Source organism: Mirounga angustirostris, unplaced genomic scaffold, assembly GCF_029215605.1.
Source record: "Mirounga angustirostris isolate CCGP_5_RB_7025 unplaced genomic scaffold, mMirAng1.0.hap1 SCAF_17, whole genome shotgun sequence".
In the NCBI taxonomy this organism is placed as follows: domain Eukaryota; kingdom Metazoa; phylum Chordata; class Mammalia; order Carnivora; family Phocidae; genus Mirounga; species Mirounga angustirostris.
Window position 1 is genome coordinate 21,735,694 of NW_026991725.1, and position 17,372 is coordinate 21,753,065.

General features: G+C 57.9%; 1 protein-coding gene across 2 annotated transcripts; it reads right to left on the reverse strand.

Moving 5' to 3' along the window:
* Positions 1–5,316: 5,316 nt before the first annotated feature.
* On the reverse strand, positions 5,317–15,569 carry SGCA (sarcoglycan alpha). Of its 2 annotated transcripts, none has more exons than XM_045889115.3 (10): positions 15,456–15,569; positions 14,241–14,360; positions 13,985–14,139; positions 13,755–13,827; positions 13,200–13,398; positions 12,648–12,810; positions 11,490–11,698; positions 11,261–11,287; positions 5,773–5,965; positions 5,317–5,470 (listed from the first exon to the last, which is right to left on the reverse strand). In XM_045889115.3, exons 1-9 carry the CDS (start codon positions 15,487–15,489, stop codon positions 5,785–5,787), a joined length of 1,161 nt encoding a protein of 386 aa, XP_045745071.1. In that variant the 5' UTR covers positions 15,490–15,569; the 3' UTR covers positions 5,317–5,470; positions 5,773–5,784. The 2 variants fall into 2 exon arrangements, with proteins under 2 accessions (XP_045745071.1, XP_045745070.1); XM_045889114.3 differs by having other exon boundaries at positions 5,317–5,496.
* Positions 15,570–17,372: the final 1,803 nt, after the last annotated feature.

The window sequence follows — 17,372 nt, forward strand, 5'->3', positions numbered from 1 at the left end:
TTCCTAGGCCGTTGGGAATAGGAGCGAGAGGTGGAGCAATGAAAAGCAGCCCCCCTGGGGGAGCAGACGGCGGTGGAAGGCCCCAGGCCAGTGCTTCCTGCCCCCGCGTGGCGTGCTCTCTCGGGGGCCCAGCAGCGTAATCACTAGCCACACATGGCTCGGGAGCACTTGACATGTGGGTAGTGCCACTGAGGAATGCAACTTTAAATTGTGTCTCACTGTAATTAATTTCAATAGCTGCAAGCGGCTAGTGGCCGCCGTGTCGGGCATCTCTAGACAAATGAGTGAATATGCCTCTTACTAGGTATGCACAAATCTCCACACGGGGACACGAACGTGTGCGTGCGTGTGTGTGCGCACGCCCGGGGGAGGGCACATGAGGTGACACCGTGTGGCCGGGCTGTGCTGTGGTGCGAGGCCAGAATGCGATTTCGGTGTGTGTGCAGGCTGGAGGGGAGCGGGACAAAGGGGCCATTGTACCACATCCCCGACTCAAGCCCTCCTCTCTGCTGACATCACGGCGGCCCTAAATAGAGCTGCCCGGACCCGCTGCCCCAGACCCCGGCCGCCCCCGCTCCCACCGAGGCTCCACGGGACTCACCTTTGTCTTCTCTGTGACGAGATGGGCCACATTCCTAGGGCGGATTTCTCAGTCAACTTCAGATGGAAAATTCTAGAAAGGAAGGAGGCTTCTTCTGGATTTTTTTATTGTTGCTGCTCTCTCAGAATCCTGGGTCCCTTTTGTGGGGGGAGCCCATCTCCTGGCAGGATTTTTTCCTGACTGAAACGTGGCAGATGTCCCCTCCTCTTTGGGGTCAGCTCTTTACCCCCAGCTGCCCTGGTGCCTCCAAGACTTTCCTGGATGGACATGGGTGAGGGTGAGGAGGGGAGAGGTTGCTGGGGGGGCCGCCTAGCTAGAGTGTGGGAGCCTCAGGTGAGGGGGACAAGCGGGGTCGTGTGTAGGGCGGGAGAGGAAATGTGGGGCTGCTCTTAAAACCGGGAGCCACAGGGGAAGGCTGCTCGGCGGCTGTGAGTGTGGGAGGCTGTGTCAGTGGGTGAGGCGCGCGAGAATGTGTCTGCCCACCCATAAACAAACGTGGCCGTGTTCAAAGGGGCCCCCCACGCGGGCGGGTGTGTTGGGGATGGGTCGGGGTTGGGGGTCTGTGTACGAGGGGACCGCTTCCCCACACACATGGGGGCGCAAGAGATGCTGCGTGAACTGAGAAGGTAAGGGTCTAGCAGCAGGGACGTGTGCGTGCATAGGCGGGACAGAAGGCACGGGAGGGCCTGCGGGTGAATGCGGGCAGCTGATCGGGGAGGATATGGGGGGAAAACCAGGAGAGGCTGGGTGTGGGGAGAGACCACCGTCCTAAAGTGTCAGGGCCCGTGGAGCCCTAGCGCTGGTGAGCACGTGTCTCTGTCCCCTTCCCGCTGCGCGCTCCAGAGGGTTCCAAGTAGAGCTGAGAGATGTCCACGGACCAGGGGGCAAGACCTGGGGAGAAGGACGGCCCTGGTCTAGCAGGGTCATGAGACCCTTCCGCACGCGGAGATTTCAATGCCTTTGCAGAGCACGTGCGCAGCAAGCCCCGGAGGGAGGTGAGTTTGGTGCCTGCAGGTGCCGGAGAGTAGGGTTTTCTCGGCGGAAGGCAGTGGGAGGAAGAGGAGGATGGGGCGGGATGGCACATTTTAGAACAGAGGCCACATATTCACACTCTAGGTGACTTCACTGCTGTGGGGCAGACCCCCACCCCCCTCAACTCCTCCAGGCTTTGGAAAATTCATGCATGCACAGAGGTCTGGTACAAGCAGGTGTTCTGGAGAAAGCGAGGATAGGGGCCGAGTTCTGGGTTTGGGTCGATCTGGAGTGGAGATAAAGGAAGAGCCGTGAAACCAGCGCTGCCCAGTAAAAATAGTATGCGAGCCACAGATGTAATTTTTCATTTCAGCCGTATTAAGGCAATAAAAAGAAACAGGTGAAGTTAATTTTAATAACATGTTTTATTTAACCCAGTATACCTCAGAACATCACTTCACTGGCCAGCAGAGCGGCACCAGGAAGCAGGAGAATTTCAGCCTCCACCCCAGACTTAGAAGGAGAGCGTGAACCCTTCACAGGGCACAGGGTGTAAATGGAGCTCATTTAAGCTGGACCTCAGGGGGCAGGGGGACCCCACGGGCCTCTGGTTTGGCCGTGCTCACGCGAGGGTTCATGTGTAATAATGTCTCCTTTCTTGGGAGCTGTCAGATGCTGGGCACTCGTCCGGGGCTCACAAATCCTCCCAACAGCCCCCAGGCAGTTATGATTAATGTCTTACGACTAAAGGAACTATCAGAGCCGCAATTCGAGTCCTGCTCGCTCTGAGCCCAAATCCCAACAAACCCACCCTGTAAATGTGTGTGTGTGTGTGTGTGTGTGAAGAATCGGGGAGACACAGGCCCTGTGGGGACTGAAGCCAGCTGTAGGTAGGGCCCTGTGTTCCCCTTGGGCAGACATCCTCCTCCCGGACTGAGAGGTGCTGAGGGAAGGTTGAGAGTCAGGCCACGGTGGGGCCCTGTTTAGGGTGAAGGTGGAGGCCCCTGGGTCTCCGGGCAGCGCTGGCCGTGGGGCTGGAGGAGCCGAGGGTGGGGCAGGGCATGAGGCCGCATCTCAGGGTGGAGGGCACTGGGGGGCCACAGGGGCTGGTTTCCCGTGGCTGTGGAGGGTTGGGCGTGACTGCCGTGGGAGCTCGCCCCTCAGCGAGGAGAGAGGTGCTGCGTCCGGCCGCGCCTGTCCAACGCACTGCCAGGGCGCCTGGGTGAGCGCGTGTGTGTGCCCAGGCTCCGTGTCCTCCGCAGTCACGCCATCCTCCCAGCTACTTGTCTGGGCCACTTCCTCCCAGGCCAGCAGCCAGGCTCCCGTGTGCTCCTCGGAGCCAAGATCTCAAGGCAAAGCCGTGTGGCGGAGGGAAGCGCGGGGCCGGCCGGGAACGCTCCCAGCCCTGGCTGCCCCGGGCAGGAGCGCAGAGACATGGAGAGGGCAGCCCCCTCTTCAAGGGGGCGGGGATGGAGGAGGGGCACCCCGGAGAGCAGGCTGGCGGCTCAGAGCCTCCAGCCAGGGCAGACTCTGTGCAAGTCCAGATTTTGGCCAGATGAGGGGCCTCGAGGCAAAGGAGGAAATGAAGAGACAGAGACACCATCTTGTCAGAGGACCCATGTGGGTGGGGGGTGGCCACCCCTACAGACACTCGGTCAAAAACATCTACTGAGCACCTCCCCTGTGCCAGCACTGAGCCTCTGCCCGCCTCTGGAGATGCTTATGGGATAACTAACTAACTAATAGGGATGGGATGCCCAGCAGGCAGGGCAACCCCAATATAACGGCAGACGCTCTAGCAATGGCCTTGTGCACCCCCTTTGCTCAGAGAGGAGGAGCAACTTCCGTAAGAGCTCTGAGCACACCAGACCCCAGCATCAGAGCATCCTTCCTGAGCACCTCCTGTGCTCAGGTGCTGCCCCCATCTGCAGAGGGCCCCCAGAAACCTGCCCTCCTGGAGCTTCTATCTAGGGTGGGAAGCCAGCCTGAACAGGGCACGAGGGGGGTGCAGGGTGCCCTGGAAGCAGGGGGGCCGGAGGGGGCTCTCTGAGGAGCTGCCACTTGGACAAAGACCAAAACGACGGCAGTGGGGGGGGGGCGGTTGTGTGGATGGGGGGAGGGGGCTGGGGGATCCCGGCAGAGGAAAGGGCAGGGGCAAAGGCCCTGAGGCAGGACCGGGTTATGAGGCAGGCTGCAGTGGCCATGTGAAGAGTAGGAAGGAGATCAGAGGGCTGGGCACGGCCGGCACGTCCAGTCAAGAGCATGGATCTTACTCTCAGTGTGACCGGAAGGCATTGGAGGGTCAAAAGCAGGGGGAGTGATACCCGATCTTTCTTCTGAAAGGATGGGTCCCGGCTCCTGCTGGAGCTGAGACTGGAGGGGCAGAAGGGATGGGGCGCCACGGGGAAGCTGTTGCAGGGGCCCAGGAGCCAGATCCTGGTGCTGCACAGGGAAGGTCAGAGTGGAGGCCGTGAGAAGTGGATGGATTCAGGCCGTACTCGAAGGGGGGGGATTCCGGGGAATGAGAGAAAGGGGAGGGGTCCAAGGGGACACTCACCACCCCCTTGCCTGTACATTTCTGAACACCTGGAAGCAGTATTCAGAAACTTAGCCATCCTCAGAGGCCCTTGGCCTAGGAGGGGCCACCACCAGACTGGGGGCTGCCCTCCCCATCAGCCCCAAGCCTGGGCCCCTGTCTCCAGGTAAGGGGGAAAATTCCATGTGCAGCCCCCCATCTCCACCGCCCACTGCCCCCTGGGGGAAGGGAGAGGGATGGTTGAGAGTCAGCCCCAGGACCGTGGGTGGATCCCAGGCCTGGTGGGTCAAACTCAAAAAGCGATTTTGAGGTCACCACGAAGCACGTCTTGTCCTTGTTTGGATTTTCTTGGAGTTGCCACCCAGATCTAGAGGCCTGAGACCTAGGCCATAAATCCCAGCTCCTCTGCCATCCCTCCTTTATCTGGGTCCCCTCTCGGGCCTGATCTCTGGCTTGGCCTCCCAAGGCAGTGGTCAGATGTGAGACTGGGTGCGGCTCAGGACGGCAGTGGGCAGGGGCCCAGCTGGTCTGGTGTGGTTGTATCCACCTGGGAGAAACAAGCTCGGGCGTCTTCCTAGCCAGCTGAGCTCTCCAGGGCCAAGCTGGTGAGTGACATTCAGCTCAACAAGGGTGCCAGGTCGTGCTGTGTCCCCTGACCTCTGCCCGGCCCCTGGGGAAGCCCACCAGTAATGGGCCACTGAGCCCAGGCATTCAGGGTCCCCTATCCCAACCCCTCTCTCCATATACAGACTGGACTCCCTCACAGCATGAGTTACAAAGGGGCTCTTCCTCTAGGGGATCCGGACAGATAAGAGCCCGGACCTCTTGCTTCCAGAACCCTTCAGCCCTGGCAGCGTGGAGGTAGACATACCAGGTTCTAACCCAAGCTCTGCCACTCGCTTGCTCTGTGACCTTGGGTAAGTTGCTTACTCTCCTTGGGCCTCGGTTTCCTCCTCTGTAAAGTGGGGATGAGGAGCCAGTAATACCTCACTGTCAGGTTCTGTCCGAGGATTAAGACCAGGGCCGCAGATAGCAGGTCCTTCGCTCTTTCTTCCAGAGAAGTTGAGAAAACAGCAAAATGCCAAGAGTCCAAAGGGCAGGCTGGCAGCCCCTGGCTGCCTCTGAGGGCTCCCGGAGGCAGAAAGGGAAACTGAGGCAGCGAGTGCTGGTGGGAGGCTGCTGAGAAGAAGGAGCTGACAGCCACAAGTGAGCAGAGCGGCATCTATTTATTCTGGGGGTCCTGACCCCAGACACCCTCACCTCCCCCGCTGCCATCTCTCTGCTTGTTCCCAGCCTGGGGCCGTCCGGCCAGGGCCCGGGATCCTGAGGAAGGATGTGGCTGTGGGCCAGCTGCTCTGTGCCTGGCGGGAGGAGGAGGAGGCCGGGTCTGGGACCGGAACAGCAGAGGGAGGGTGTGAGGGGCTGTGATGCCCAGGCCTCCGACTGGTCCTCCTGCCTCCCCAGCCCAGCCCTCCGACCCCGAGTGTTGGGCCCTGGGGGGCATAGCCCTGGCCCTGCTGAGCAAACCCCACAGCTGCCTCAGAGGAGCAGGCGGGGCTGGTGCCCCTTCCCTGGACCTCGCCCTCCCCACCATCTGCCCCAGCCTCGAGCCAGAAGCCACCTTGTTCCCTGAAATGAGGCTGGCACCGCCCCGCAGGCCCACCTGGCTGTGCCCTCAGTGCTGGTCCAGGATGAGGGGCACCTGGGCGCTGTCCACTTGTGGAGGCAGCCGCTCGCCTGTGCGCACGTTGAACATGGGCAGCGTGGACAGCGGCCGGGGCACCTCCCGGCTGGATGCCATCTGCCGCAGCTCCTCTGTGTTCCCGCGGATGGTGCAATGGTGGACCATCTGGATGCTGGGTGCACAGAGCCGGCAGAGTCGTCAGCTCTGGGAGTCAACCCCCCCCCACCGAGACCCAGGGTGACCCTGCCTGTCCTCCCTACCTGCTAGGTAGGGGGACACTCACACACATGATGCGTGGGGGGAGGACAGACAGGAAGGTCTTTGGTGCCAGCTCAGCGTCCAGTGACTGGCATAGGCTGTGGGTATAGACAGCCTGGATTCAAAGCTGTGTGTCCCTGGCAAGGTACTGAACCACTCTGTGCCTCAGTGTGCTCAACTGTAAAATGGGCATAATACTAGAACCTACCTCCTAGCACTGTGGTGGGAATTAAATGAGAAAAATGTTTAGACAAGTGCTTGGCGCATGCTAAGAGCTCCCGCGATACTCGGCATGAATAGATACCCACAGTGGATCCATATTTCCAGAGGCCAGCATTTGCTGGGCTTTATATTCCCATGACCCTCTAGGTCCCTTCTAGCACTCAGTTCCCTCCCCTAATACTCTCTCCTACCATTGACCATCCAGTCTTCCCTGTCTCATGCCTGTCTTAGTCTGGCAAACCTCCCCCCCTCCATCTCTTCCCACCTCCTGCTTTGGCTCCTGCTGTTTCCAGCCAGACCTCTACGGTCTCATCTTCCTGCTTCTCCCAGCTGGCCTCCCTGGCCTTTGTACCTGGACCTCTCCCACCCGACGCCAGGACTAGCTCTGGACACTGAGTCTTTGCTCTCTGGCTTTATTCCGGACCACAGCTCCCCTGGCTCCGCCCTCAGTGGGCCTGAAATCCCCAGGGCAGTCAGGAAGTCCCTTCTGAGTTCTAGTCTTTCTAGAAGAAGATTTTCTTCTTTCTTCTCAGAAAGCTCAGCCGCATTCTCATTTGAGATCCTCACGAGCTTGCTTTCTGCTGTGGGGGGCAAGCTTCAGTTCATTCTGGGACGTAGGGTAGCACAGTGTAACCAAGCAGGAGGACTTGCTTTGGGTTTGAATGTGAGTTCTGCCACTTACTGCCTGTGTGACCGTATGCAAGTCACTTAACTTCTCTGTGCCACTATTTCCTCAATTACAATGCAGTTTTTGTACAAATGAAATGAGTTAATACAGGAAATACTTCGATGTCTCCTGGTCAGCCTCACAGCAAGTGGTAGCTAATATTACAGGGAGCCTGACATGGCTATCAACATCATCAGTGTTATTTTATTATAGTAGGTTCATTGATGTACTTGGCCTCCAGTAGTGGGATGTTTCCAAGCCCCTTTACATGAACCCACCCACATTTGTGGGTCCAGCCTGGAGATATTTTCCCGGACTACCTGGTTGCCAGGTGAGACAGATAGCAGGGACTCTTCATTACAAACAATAAGAATTAGTTTCCTTGGGGGGTGCCTGGGTGGCTCAGTTAGTTAAGCGACTGCCTTCAGCTCAGGTCATGGTCCTGGAGTCCTGGGATCGAGTCCCACATCGGGCTTCCTGCTCCACAGGGAGTCTGCTTCTCCTTCTGACGCTCCCCTCTCTCATGCTCTCTCTCTCTCTCTCAAATAAATAAATAAAAATCTTAAAAAAAAAAAAGAATTAGTTTCCTTGGGACGCCTGGGTGGCTCATTCGGTTGAGCATCAGACTCTTGATTTCTGCTCAGGTCATCAACTCAGGGTCCTGAGATTGAGCCCCGAGTGGGGCTCCACGCTCAGCTGGGAGTCTGTTTCTCTCCCTCTTCCTCTGCCCAGCCCCCCACCAGACCAACTCTCAAAATAAATAAAGTCTTAAAAAAAAAAGAGGGCTCCTGGGTGACTCAGTTGGTTAAGTGTGTGACTTCGGCTCAGGTCATGATCCCGGGGTCGTGGGATCGAGTCCCACATCGAGCTCTCTGCTCAGCAAGGAGTCTGCTTCTCCCTCTCCGGCTGCTCCTCCCCCTGCTTGTGCTCGCTCTCTCTCTTGCTCTCAAATAAATAGTCTTAAAAAAAAAAAGAATTCATTTCCTTAAAGGGGTGGGGGCCCAAGGCAGGGCCTGGGTTGACTTGATCAAATGGGGGAGGGGCAATGATCCCCACCCCTGTCCAAGTCTCAGTTAGTGGATACCAACACCAGCTAGAGCCTGAGAGATTAGATGACAGGTCAGACTTTCTGGCTTCCTGCTGAATGGGCCACACTCCTTGGTGGGGGCGGAGAGCAGGACCAGGTCCTGTCTGGTTGGCGGGAAGAGGTGGAGTCAGCCTCTAAGGCCAGGGGAGGATCAAGATGAGCTCTTGAGACTGGAATTTGGCAAGCAGAGCTGTCCAAAACACAATTTTCCATTCCCAGGCAAGAGGAGGCTGAGGGAGTAAGGAAGCAAGAAGCATGTGGATGCTTAGGGCCAGAGGCAGCCAGGCAGGTAATGCCCTGGCAGGGGAAGGCCCCCTCCCCACCCCCAGCCCCACATCTGGGTCTCATTACTCTGGCGACACACACAGGTGGAAAATGTTCTGGGGATGTTTTTCCAGAGCAGGAGCAGAAGGAGCAAAAGCCAGCCCCGCTGCTGCCTTCCCCTACAGCCCTTCCACATCAGCACCTGGGCAGACAAACGAATAGGCGGGCATTCCTACACACACACACACACACACACACACATTCTCCACCACCAACACACAGCCCTTGAGCCCTGTTTCTGACACACAGACCACAGTAAAGGGTCAGGCTGGAGGACCTTCTGACCAGCAAACTCTGATACAGGCAGCAGAATCACAATTTGTGGATAATTTGAAAAATGGTAGACATTGAACAAGAAAAAAAAAATGGAATCTGTAGAAATAAGTCCACTCAAAATCCAAACCAACAAGGGCTAATATGGCACACGGTAAGCCTGGTGATTGAGTCAACATTGATGGAGGAAGCAGATTTTCCTGAGAGCTTCCAAGCTCCAAAACTGAGCCAGCAGAACCAGGCCGTGCTCAAAATCACTGGTCAGAAGAGAATTTCCACAATGGCAGAAGGTATAATTGATCAAATTTGGCACAGGCCAAAAAAATTGAGGAATGAAATGTTCCTTGAAAAACTGACATGGAAAATCATTCATCCCGATGGGAAAAAGAATTCTATCAAATAAAAATGAAAATAGGAAAAAAAAAAGCAAAGCAGAGCCTTTCCATTGCTTTGTGATCAAAGGTGACCCAGGAATCAAATCGACCTGGGCAGAGCAAGGAATTATAGTTTTGTTCACTCTGGAAAATACTTTCCCCATAACAATTCAGAAATGTGGGTATAATTCTGTTGCTAAAAATATTTGTATTCCTCAACCCAATGGGTTGAGATAGGTCAAGATGGTGGGTTTAAAACTGAGGTCTCAGGGGGGACCTGGGTGGCTCAGTCGGTTAAGTGTCTGACCCTCGATTTCAGCTCAGGTCATGAGCTTGGGGTCCTGAGATGGAGCCCCATGTCACACTCCACACTCAGTGCAGAGTCAGCTTGTCCCTCTCTCTCCCCTCTCTCCCCACCCCCCACCGCTTGCTCTCATTCTCTCTCTCAAATAAATAAATAAATAAATAAAATCTTTTTTAAAAACTGGGGTCTCAGAACACCCTGAAATCAGCTGGTCCAGGTGCATACGTTTCTAAACACACATGCACGTGCATGAACACACCACATGAGTCCACCCATCCACCCACACAGCCTCAGCCCTTCTTCCCAGGTACCTGGCTTGTCAAATGCCCACACTTATCTGCAACTCCTGTCTGCACCTCCCGGGAGGGAACAATGGGACCACTGTGACCTTCACAGGATTCTGGTGGCCTCACAATGTCCCCCTGAGGTCACCACAGAGGTAACCTTGCCACCCCCTGCCCCTGAGGCACAAGTCTGCTGAGGCCAGCCGTGGGTGATCATCCTTGGTCCTACTTCTGGCCACCCAGGGGGAGGCTGGGGCTGGAGCTCTCCGAGGAAGCCTCTGAGGGAACCAGGACCAGAGACTCGCCTCACCCACCGAAGAGCAGCCCAGTGGAGACTTCCAGCCGCCACCCTGGAGGTCCCTGCACCTAGTTCCCTTCAACCGCCCCAGGGAGAGATACAGAAAGACACTTCGGCTTCTCCCCCATCTGCACCCTTGGTCTCGAACACTGCCCAGGGTGCAGGCAGGCAGGCCAGCGCCCCTGGGGCCCCTAGCAAGAATGAGAGTGGGCGCCGCACCAGCCCCCAAACCCGCCAGAAGCCCAGCATATCCAAGGTGATCCTGGGGGTTGTGGCGGACAAGGGCATGCACAACCGCGTGAGTCTAGCCACCCTGAAGAAGGCGGTCACCGCCATGGGCTACAACACGACCCGGAACGCCTGGCACTTCAAGCGAGCGCTCAAGGGGCTGGTGGACAAGGGCGTCCTCAAGCAGGTGACCGGCAAGGGGGCCTTGGGCTCCTTCCGCATGGGCAAGAAGTTTGCCTCCAAGTTCAAGCTCAGGGACCAGAGACAACGCCAGTCGGGGCAGCGCCGGCCTCGGAAGCGCCGGCCTGGGCAGCGCCGGCCTCGGAAGGGCCGGCCTCGGAAGGGCCGGCCTGGGCAGCGCCGACTGCTAGTGGGCTCCCGAAGGGGGCGCAAGCGGCTACGCAAGGAGGTTCGCAGGGTGGCCAAATGCCGCCGCAGTTAACGAGGCAGGCCAGGCAAGCAGGCAAGGGTGCCAGGCCCACCACAGGCTCAGTGCAGTGGAAATAAAGGGAGCCTAACTTATCTCACACCTGCCTCCTGGAATCTTTGGAGCTCAGGGGAGTGGGAGTGGAAGGAAGCTGGGGACAGAGGAGGAGTAAGGCCGTTGGGGGTGGGAACCTGAGCAAAGGAAGAGTGAGATGGATTTGGGGAAAGGGCTGGAGGAATTGAAAGCATCCACAGACATTAGCTAGTTCACTGACCCCGTCATCAGAAACCAGGGCCAGAGAGCATCATGCTGATTGTGGGGCAGAAGCCAGGCTGGAGCCATACCTAATGTCTGACTCAGGGAAGTGTGCGTGTGTGTGCGTGTGTGTGCGTGTGTGCGTGTGCACGCAGCCTCTTAAGTGGCCTCTCGAACCTTTTCCCCCAGGGTGGCCGCAGGCCCCCACACCTGGCCGGGTCCCCTCCTGTGCCCCATCCCAGGTTGGAGTCCTCCACGGAGACGCAGAAAATGAGAAGGCCGGGTCAGAAGAGGTCAGACCCAGCAACCAGCCAGCCCAGACCAGGAGCTCGGAGGCCAGGCGTGGCCCCCATCAGCTCAGAGTAATCTGGCTTGTCTGTGCTGCTCATGGAGGTTAGGGAGGGGGGTCTAGCTTGGCAGTCTAGGGGTGCTCCCACCCAGCCCCCCCCAGCTTTCCCCTACTTACTCCGAGGTGGCTAGGTCTCTCTTCAGCCTGTGGAAAATCGAGGGAGGGGGTTAGCTATTATCCACACCCCTCCCTCCTGGTGCCAGGCGAGGCAAGAGGTCCCCACCCCCTTCCTGGCTGAGGACCCCGCTCCCTGAGGAGTCTGTGTCCCCAGGAAGCACAGCGCCCCAAAGAGCCCCATGGGGGTGAGCAGCAGTGCCCTCCCTGCCCATCTGTCCCCCACACTCACCGTCCTTCCCGCCGGCAGCACATGACATAGGCCAGCCCCAGAGTGAGCAGGAGAGCCACCAGCAGGGGCACCAGGAGGGTGACCAGCGCGTCGGTGAGGAAGTCTCGGGCCGTGGCCTCAGTAGGTGGGCAGAAGAACGGGTCATGCTCCAGGATCCCATCGCCTGGGGTGGGCACCTCATCTGCGGGCTCTGGCACTGACTTATCCACCTGCTCAGAGAGCCCAGGGCTCACTGAGGAGCCGTTGGCTGGACACAGAGACCCCCTGGGGGGACGGGGCAGGGGTGCCCATACAACCACAGGGTTTCCTCCTGCCTGTCTCCCCCAGCTTGGGTGACCTCTCAGGACAAGCACTGGACTAGGAACCCAGAGAGAAGGACGAGGAGAGGCAGGTCCATACAATGGTTAGAGCGCATCTCTAGGGCCCGACTGCCTGGGTTTGAATCCCGATTCAGACAAGTGCTGTGCTGGATGTCTTCCCTCCAGGTGCCTCCTTTCCCTCACCTGGAATGTCAGAACGCTAATAGTGGACCCTGTTTCTGGGGTGGTGGTGAGGGTAAAGCATGTTGATTGGCTAGAGCCTAGCACACAGCAAGTGCTCGAGGATGTTGATCTGTCCCTGGCTGCACTGTTGGTCAATTCACAGGAACAGAGTACTCCAGGGGTTCCCAACCTGGGGAGTCAGGGTCTCTAGGGACCCCAGATAATTGTGCTCAACATCCCAAAGAGCAGTAGTGAGCATCTTTGGTTTATAACTTGGAGGTGAGAGGTATCTGTTCCTTATTGCAGGCAGATTTGCTAGGTGACACCTTAGAAGGAAGCAGAGCTGTCCTAAAGAGTCCCCTGGTGGGGAAAGGGTTTTTAGAACTGCCCTATTGGAGTGATTGTTCTAGCTGTTGGGTTGTGCGCATCAAGGACTTCTGGACCCTGGGATCCCTTTTCTGGATTATGGACTCTGTCGCCCTCTTGTGGGATGAGGTGGAACTTCAGAGCGCGCAAGCACGCACGTGTGTGTGTGTGTGTATGTGTGTGTGCGCGTGCTCGCCACCCTGACCATAATCAGAGAAAGAAACAGGATGGGGTGGGAATAGGGCTAGGCAGGAGACTGTGATGGGGGTCATGCCCCATCCCCACACCCGGATCCAGGGTCCCTCCTCACCAGGGACACATTGCACCAGTCAACACGGAAGTGAGGTGCCAAGGTGTCATAGCAGGACAGAAGTGGAGGCTGACCCTGGGCACAGCGAGCATGGCTGTCGGGAGATGCCACCATCTTCAGGCAGGTGGAGAAGGGTGAGGCAGAGCCCACCTTGATGTAAACCCTGGGCCCAGATAGAAACCACCATTAACATATGGGGGGGGCACTGGGCACTGGAGATTTGGGGTTGCAGGACCACCTTGAGACCTGGGTTATGGTGAAAGTACACAGAACACCCCAGCCTTCCTGGGGGCCTTATACTCCCAGGAATGTCTTTTGATAGCTGGATCTTTTATGTCCTCACGGGGCATCAGGGAGTATAGAGTTCAGGGTAACTAGGGTTTGGGCCCAGGAAGGGCAAGAAGATGAAGGGGTGGCTGGAGGGAAGTGGACGGTGATGTGAGAGATACACATGGTGTGAAGGTGCACAAAGGTGCTCCATGCCCGCCCACCCCCCAAGCAGGCCAGCTGCCGCCACCTCCTCCAGGAAGCACTCCGGGGTTGCACGCTTACCCTTCCTTGCGACCCTCAATGGGAAGGGGGACGCGGCCCCCACGGTCCAAGGCGGAGGTAATGTTGAGTAGCTGGAGCTCTCCCGGCTCCCAGAGCGCCCCCAAGGCTGTGAGGAAGCGACTGGCAGGGGTTGAGGGCAGCACCTCCTCCACATCATGGCTGCACACCAGGAATTCAGCTTGGTATGGCAGCAGGGGGCCTGGAAATGCCAGGTTGGCACTTGAGGCTCCACACCGAGTCCTGCACGAATCCTTCCCAAGCCTTCCCCCCCCCCAAGCTCCTCCCCACGCCCCCTCAGGCTTCTTCTTTCCTCCCTAACTTCCCATCCCTCACAGCCCCAAATGCCCTTCCCACAGCCTCAACAACTTCCCAAGGCCCCAGAGACTGTCAGTAGGACGGCCAAGAATACAAATCTAGAGTCCTTCCAGGACGCCCTGCTCCTGCTACTCCCAAGTATGCCCTTCACACCCCCCTCCCTCCTTCCAAGAGAAACCCCCAAGACTGGAGTTGGGGGAGGGTGGAGGTGGGGCAGGGGTTAGGCGGGGCTGACGGTACCTTCTGGGTCGCCAATCAACAGCACCAGCGTCTGTCGGGTGGTGTCAAAGCTGTCCCGATTGTAGGCTGTGACCTGGGGTGGGGAGGATGCAGAAGAGAGCTGAGGGATGGGGCGAGGGGAGAAACGTGGAGGGGACTGAGACACCCTCCAATTAGAGGCATCTAAATTATGTAAATGAACATGCACGAATGCCCACATGGGACACAGCCACTGGGGTCCCTGCTTGTACCTCGATGACCTGGCGCCCACGATCTTCGGGGGTGGGGGCGCCGTAGAGGAAGCCAGGCTGGTGGGGGCTGCGCTGGGTGTAGCGGAGCCACCGAGGCAGGTCTGGGTGTCCCTGGAGGTGGGCGTGGTAGGTGACAGGGGTGGTGGGGGGCACATCTGGTGGAAGGGAGGACAGGGGATTGGAGAAATGACAGGAGGCTCCACCGGCCCCTGGCCAGGCACCGCCAGCCCGCTGATGGCCTTTAGGCCCCTCTCACCGACATGCTCGGGACGACGCAGGACGGTTTCCCGGTCCAGGGTGTGCACAAAGATGTGGCCCACAAGAGGCTGTAGGGTGGTCTGCTGGGCCTCGGCGTCCCCCAGCCCTGCCAAGAGACCTGTGGGGACCCCACAACCCCCAAAACACATGCCTCAGCCTTAATCCTGGACAGGGGAGAAGCTCCTGGTGCCCCTAAGAGAGAGGAGAAGTTGTGGGGGGCTCCCAGGAAAGGACAGGTGGAGGGGTCCTCGCTGTGCCACACAAACTTAGATCAGTGACAAGTCCCAGACCTTTGTTGGGTTTGGATTCATGGGAACCCCCTCCTCCAGGCCTCATTTTAGGCTCCCTTTGAGGGGTCACCCCGGGCAGGGACTGCTGTCTGGCTGAGAAGGGTGTGGGGTGTGTGGGGGTGGATGCGTGTTATGGGCACTTGTAAAACAGAACCCTTAAGAATGCAGTGTTAGGGGCACCTGGGAGGCTCAGTCGGTTAAGCATCTGACTCTTGATTTCGGTTCAGGTCATGGTCTCAGGGTCTTGAGATCGAGCCCCGGTCGGCTTCTGCCACTCTGGGCATGGAGCTTGCTTAGGATTCTCTCTCTTTCTCTCCCTCTGCACCTCCCCACCCCTAAGGGCACTCTCAGTCGCTCTCCCTGCTTTCTCTCTCTCAAAATAAATAAATAAAAACAATTTTTAAAAAAGAATGCTGAGTGTCTGGGAAGCTTGGAGGGGAGGGGGAGAGTGAAGGAGGAGGTGAGTAGCCATTCTGGGACTCCCTCCCAACTCCCCTAATACACAGGGGGAAAGGGGCCCACAGTAGAAACCAATAGAAGCTGAGCAAATGGGATCCTGAGCCCCAGGGAAAGGACCCGCCCCAGCGGGCCCCCACACCCTCCCAAGGCCAAATTTAGCCTGGGCCTAGAAAGAAGGCAGACCAGCCAGCCCATTAAAGGGCCAACGACACTCCAGGCCTGTGCCAGCCCCACCTCGGCCTAGGACACCCCGCCCTTCAGAGCTCCCTGTCCCCCACATCCCAGAGCCCCGCTCCCAGTCCCATTTCCCTGGACCTCCCCCTGGATACAGCATGAACACCCCAAAGTCCTTCTGGGCCCTGGGCCCAGACCCCTCCCCTGAGGGACCTCTGTCTGTCCACCTCTTCACCCATAAATCCCGTCCCTTTGTTCTGGGCCTCTCCCAGAAGAAGGCCCCAACTTGCCCACAAGAAGAATCCAGATTAGAGCTTCAGCCATGGCTGCCCCAGCCTGCCCGGCCCCTGTGAGTGACAGAGACAGGAGCAGGGGGGAGGAGAGAGGGAGGGAGGGATGACGGGGGAGGTGTCCCAGAGCAGCTGACCCCAGCTTCTGCCAGTGGGTCCCTCCCCATCCCCACCCAGAGCAGGCACTGAATCTGGTGTGAACACTCTCCTCACATGACCGGGTCTCTCCAGTGATCCCCTCCCAGTGGCCAGAGAACGTTCTGTAAACCACCAACCTGACTACCTCAGTCCCCCCTGAAAACACTAAGGGATCCCCTTGCCCTGAGTCCCCAGCTGTTGATGGCTTTCCAACCCTGCCTGGACTTGGCCATCGTGTCCAGAATCCTCTCCTCTCACCTCTGCCAACCACAAACACACACACACGCACACACACACACGCACACGCACACACACGCACGCACACTACCCCAGGCTCCTGCCCAGCCTCACTCTGCGGCCACCCCCCACCCAACTGACATGCTCACTAAGTCCTTTGCACAAGCTGTTCCCTCTGCTTGGGGTTCCCTTCCCGCTCTCATCCCCCCAGCCAACTGCCACTCACCAGGCAAGACTCAACACAGGCCTCCTCTCCGCCCTGCGGGCTTTCTGTGCTGCCTTCCTCCGCTAGGCCGAGCTGGGTGCCCGCTTGGCCCCTGTGCCCAGCACTGCAGGGCGGGGCGTCTAGAATCTTACTATCTTCCTGTCCCCGGACCTGGCACAGGGCCCGGCACCCCGCAGGTGTAGGGGGGCCTGGGCGACAGCCTCCTTAATGGCACACAGAACAGCCGGGTGCCTATTCACCCAGCCCTCATCCCCAGAGCAGGCACCCCCAGTGTGTACCCCAGGTCTGGGAAGAGAGCGGGCCCTGGACAGGACTAACCAGGGAGAGCCAGGGCTGTAAGCCAACCCAACACAAAGCCCACCTTGACCCCTCGCTGGAGACGTGGCCTTGAAAAACTCAACGGCCCTGCCTTGGCTCTGTTCCCACAACTACAGCCTGGCAGGATAGTGCTCACCTCTCGATGTGCTTGTCACAAAGCCACAGCCTCATGAACTCCGCGCGAACTTACAGGCCACCCCCTGTGTGCCGGGCCCAGAGGAAGTGGGGGGGGACAGACACCTGTCCCACGGAGCTCGCACGCGGGCGGGCACTGCCAAACCCCCGCCTGCCACCGTGCGCCGGGCTTTACATTCACGGACGTGCAGTGACTCCTTCCGTCCCTGCAGTTCCCAGGAGTGCTTTCCTCCCCATTTTCAGATGAGAAGAGTGAGGCACCAGTGCTTCGTGACCCCCCCCTTCCCCCCAAAGCCGTACTACCTCCCGACCAGCTGAGGCCAGTCCCTGGCTGCCGGGGCACCCCGCCCCCTCCTTCTTTTTTTTTTTTAATTTAATTTAATTTAATTTTTTTTATTCTTATGTTAATCCCCATACATTACATCATTAGTTTTAGATGAAGTGTTCCATGATTCATTGTTTGTGCATAACACCCAGTGCTCCATGCAGAATGTGCCCTCCTCAATACCCACCACCAGGCTAACCCATCCTCCCACCACCCTCCCCTCTAGAACCCTCAGTTTGTTTTTCAGAGTCTCTCATGGTTCGTCTACCCCTCCGATCTCCCCCGCTTCATTCTTCCCCTCCCGCTACCTTCTTCTTCTTCTTTTTTTTTTCTTAACATATATTGCATTATTTGTTTCAGAGGTACAGATCTGAGATTCAACAGTCTTGCACAATTCACAGCACTTACCAGAGCACATACCCTCCCCAGTGTCTATCACCCAGTCACCCCATCCCTCCCACCCCACCCCCCACTCCAACAACACTCAGTTTGTTTCCTGCGATTAAGAATTCCTCATATCAGTGAGATCATATGATAC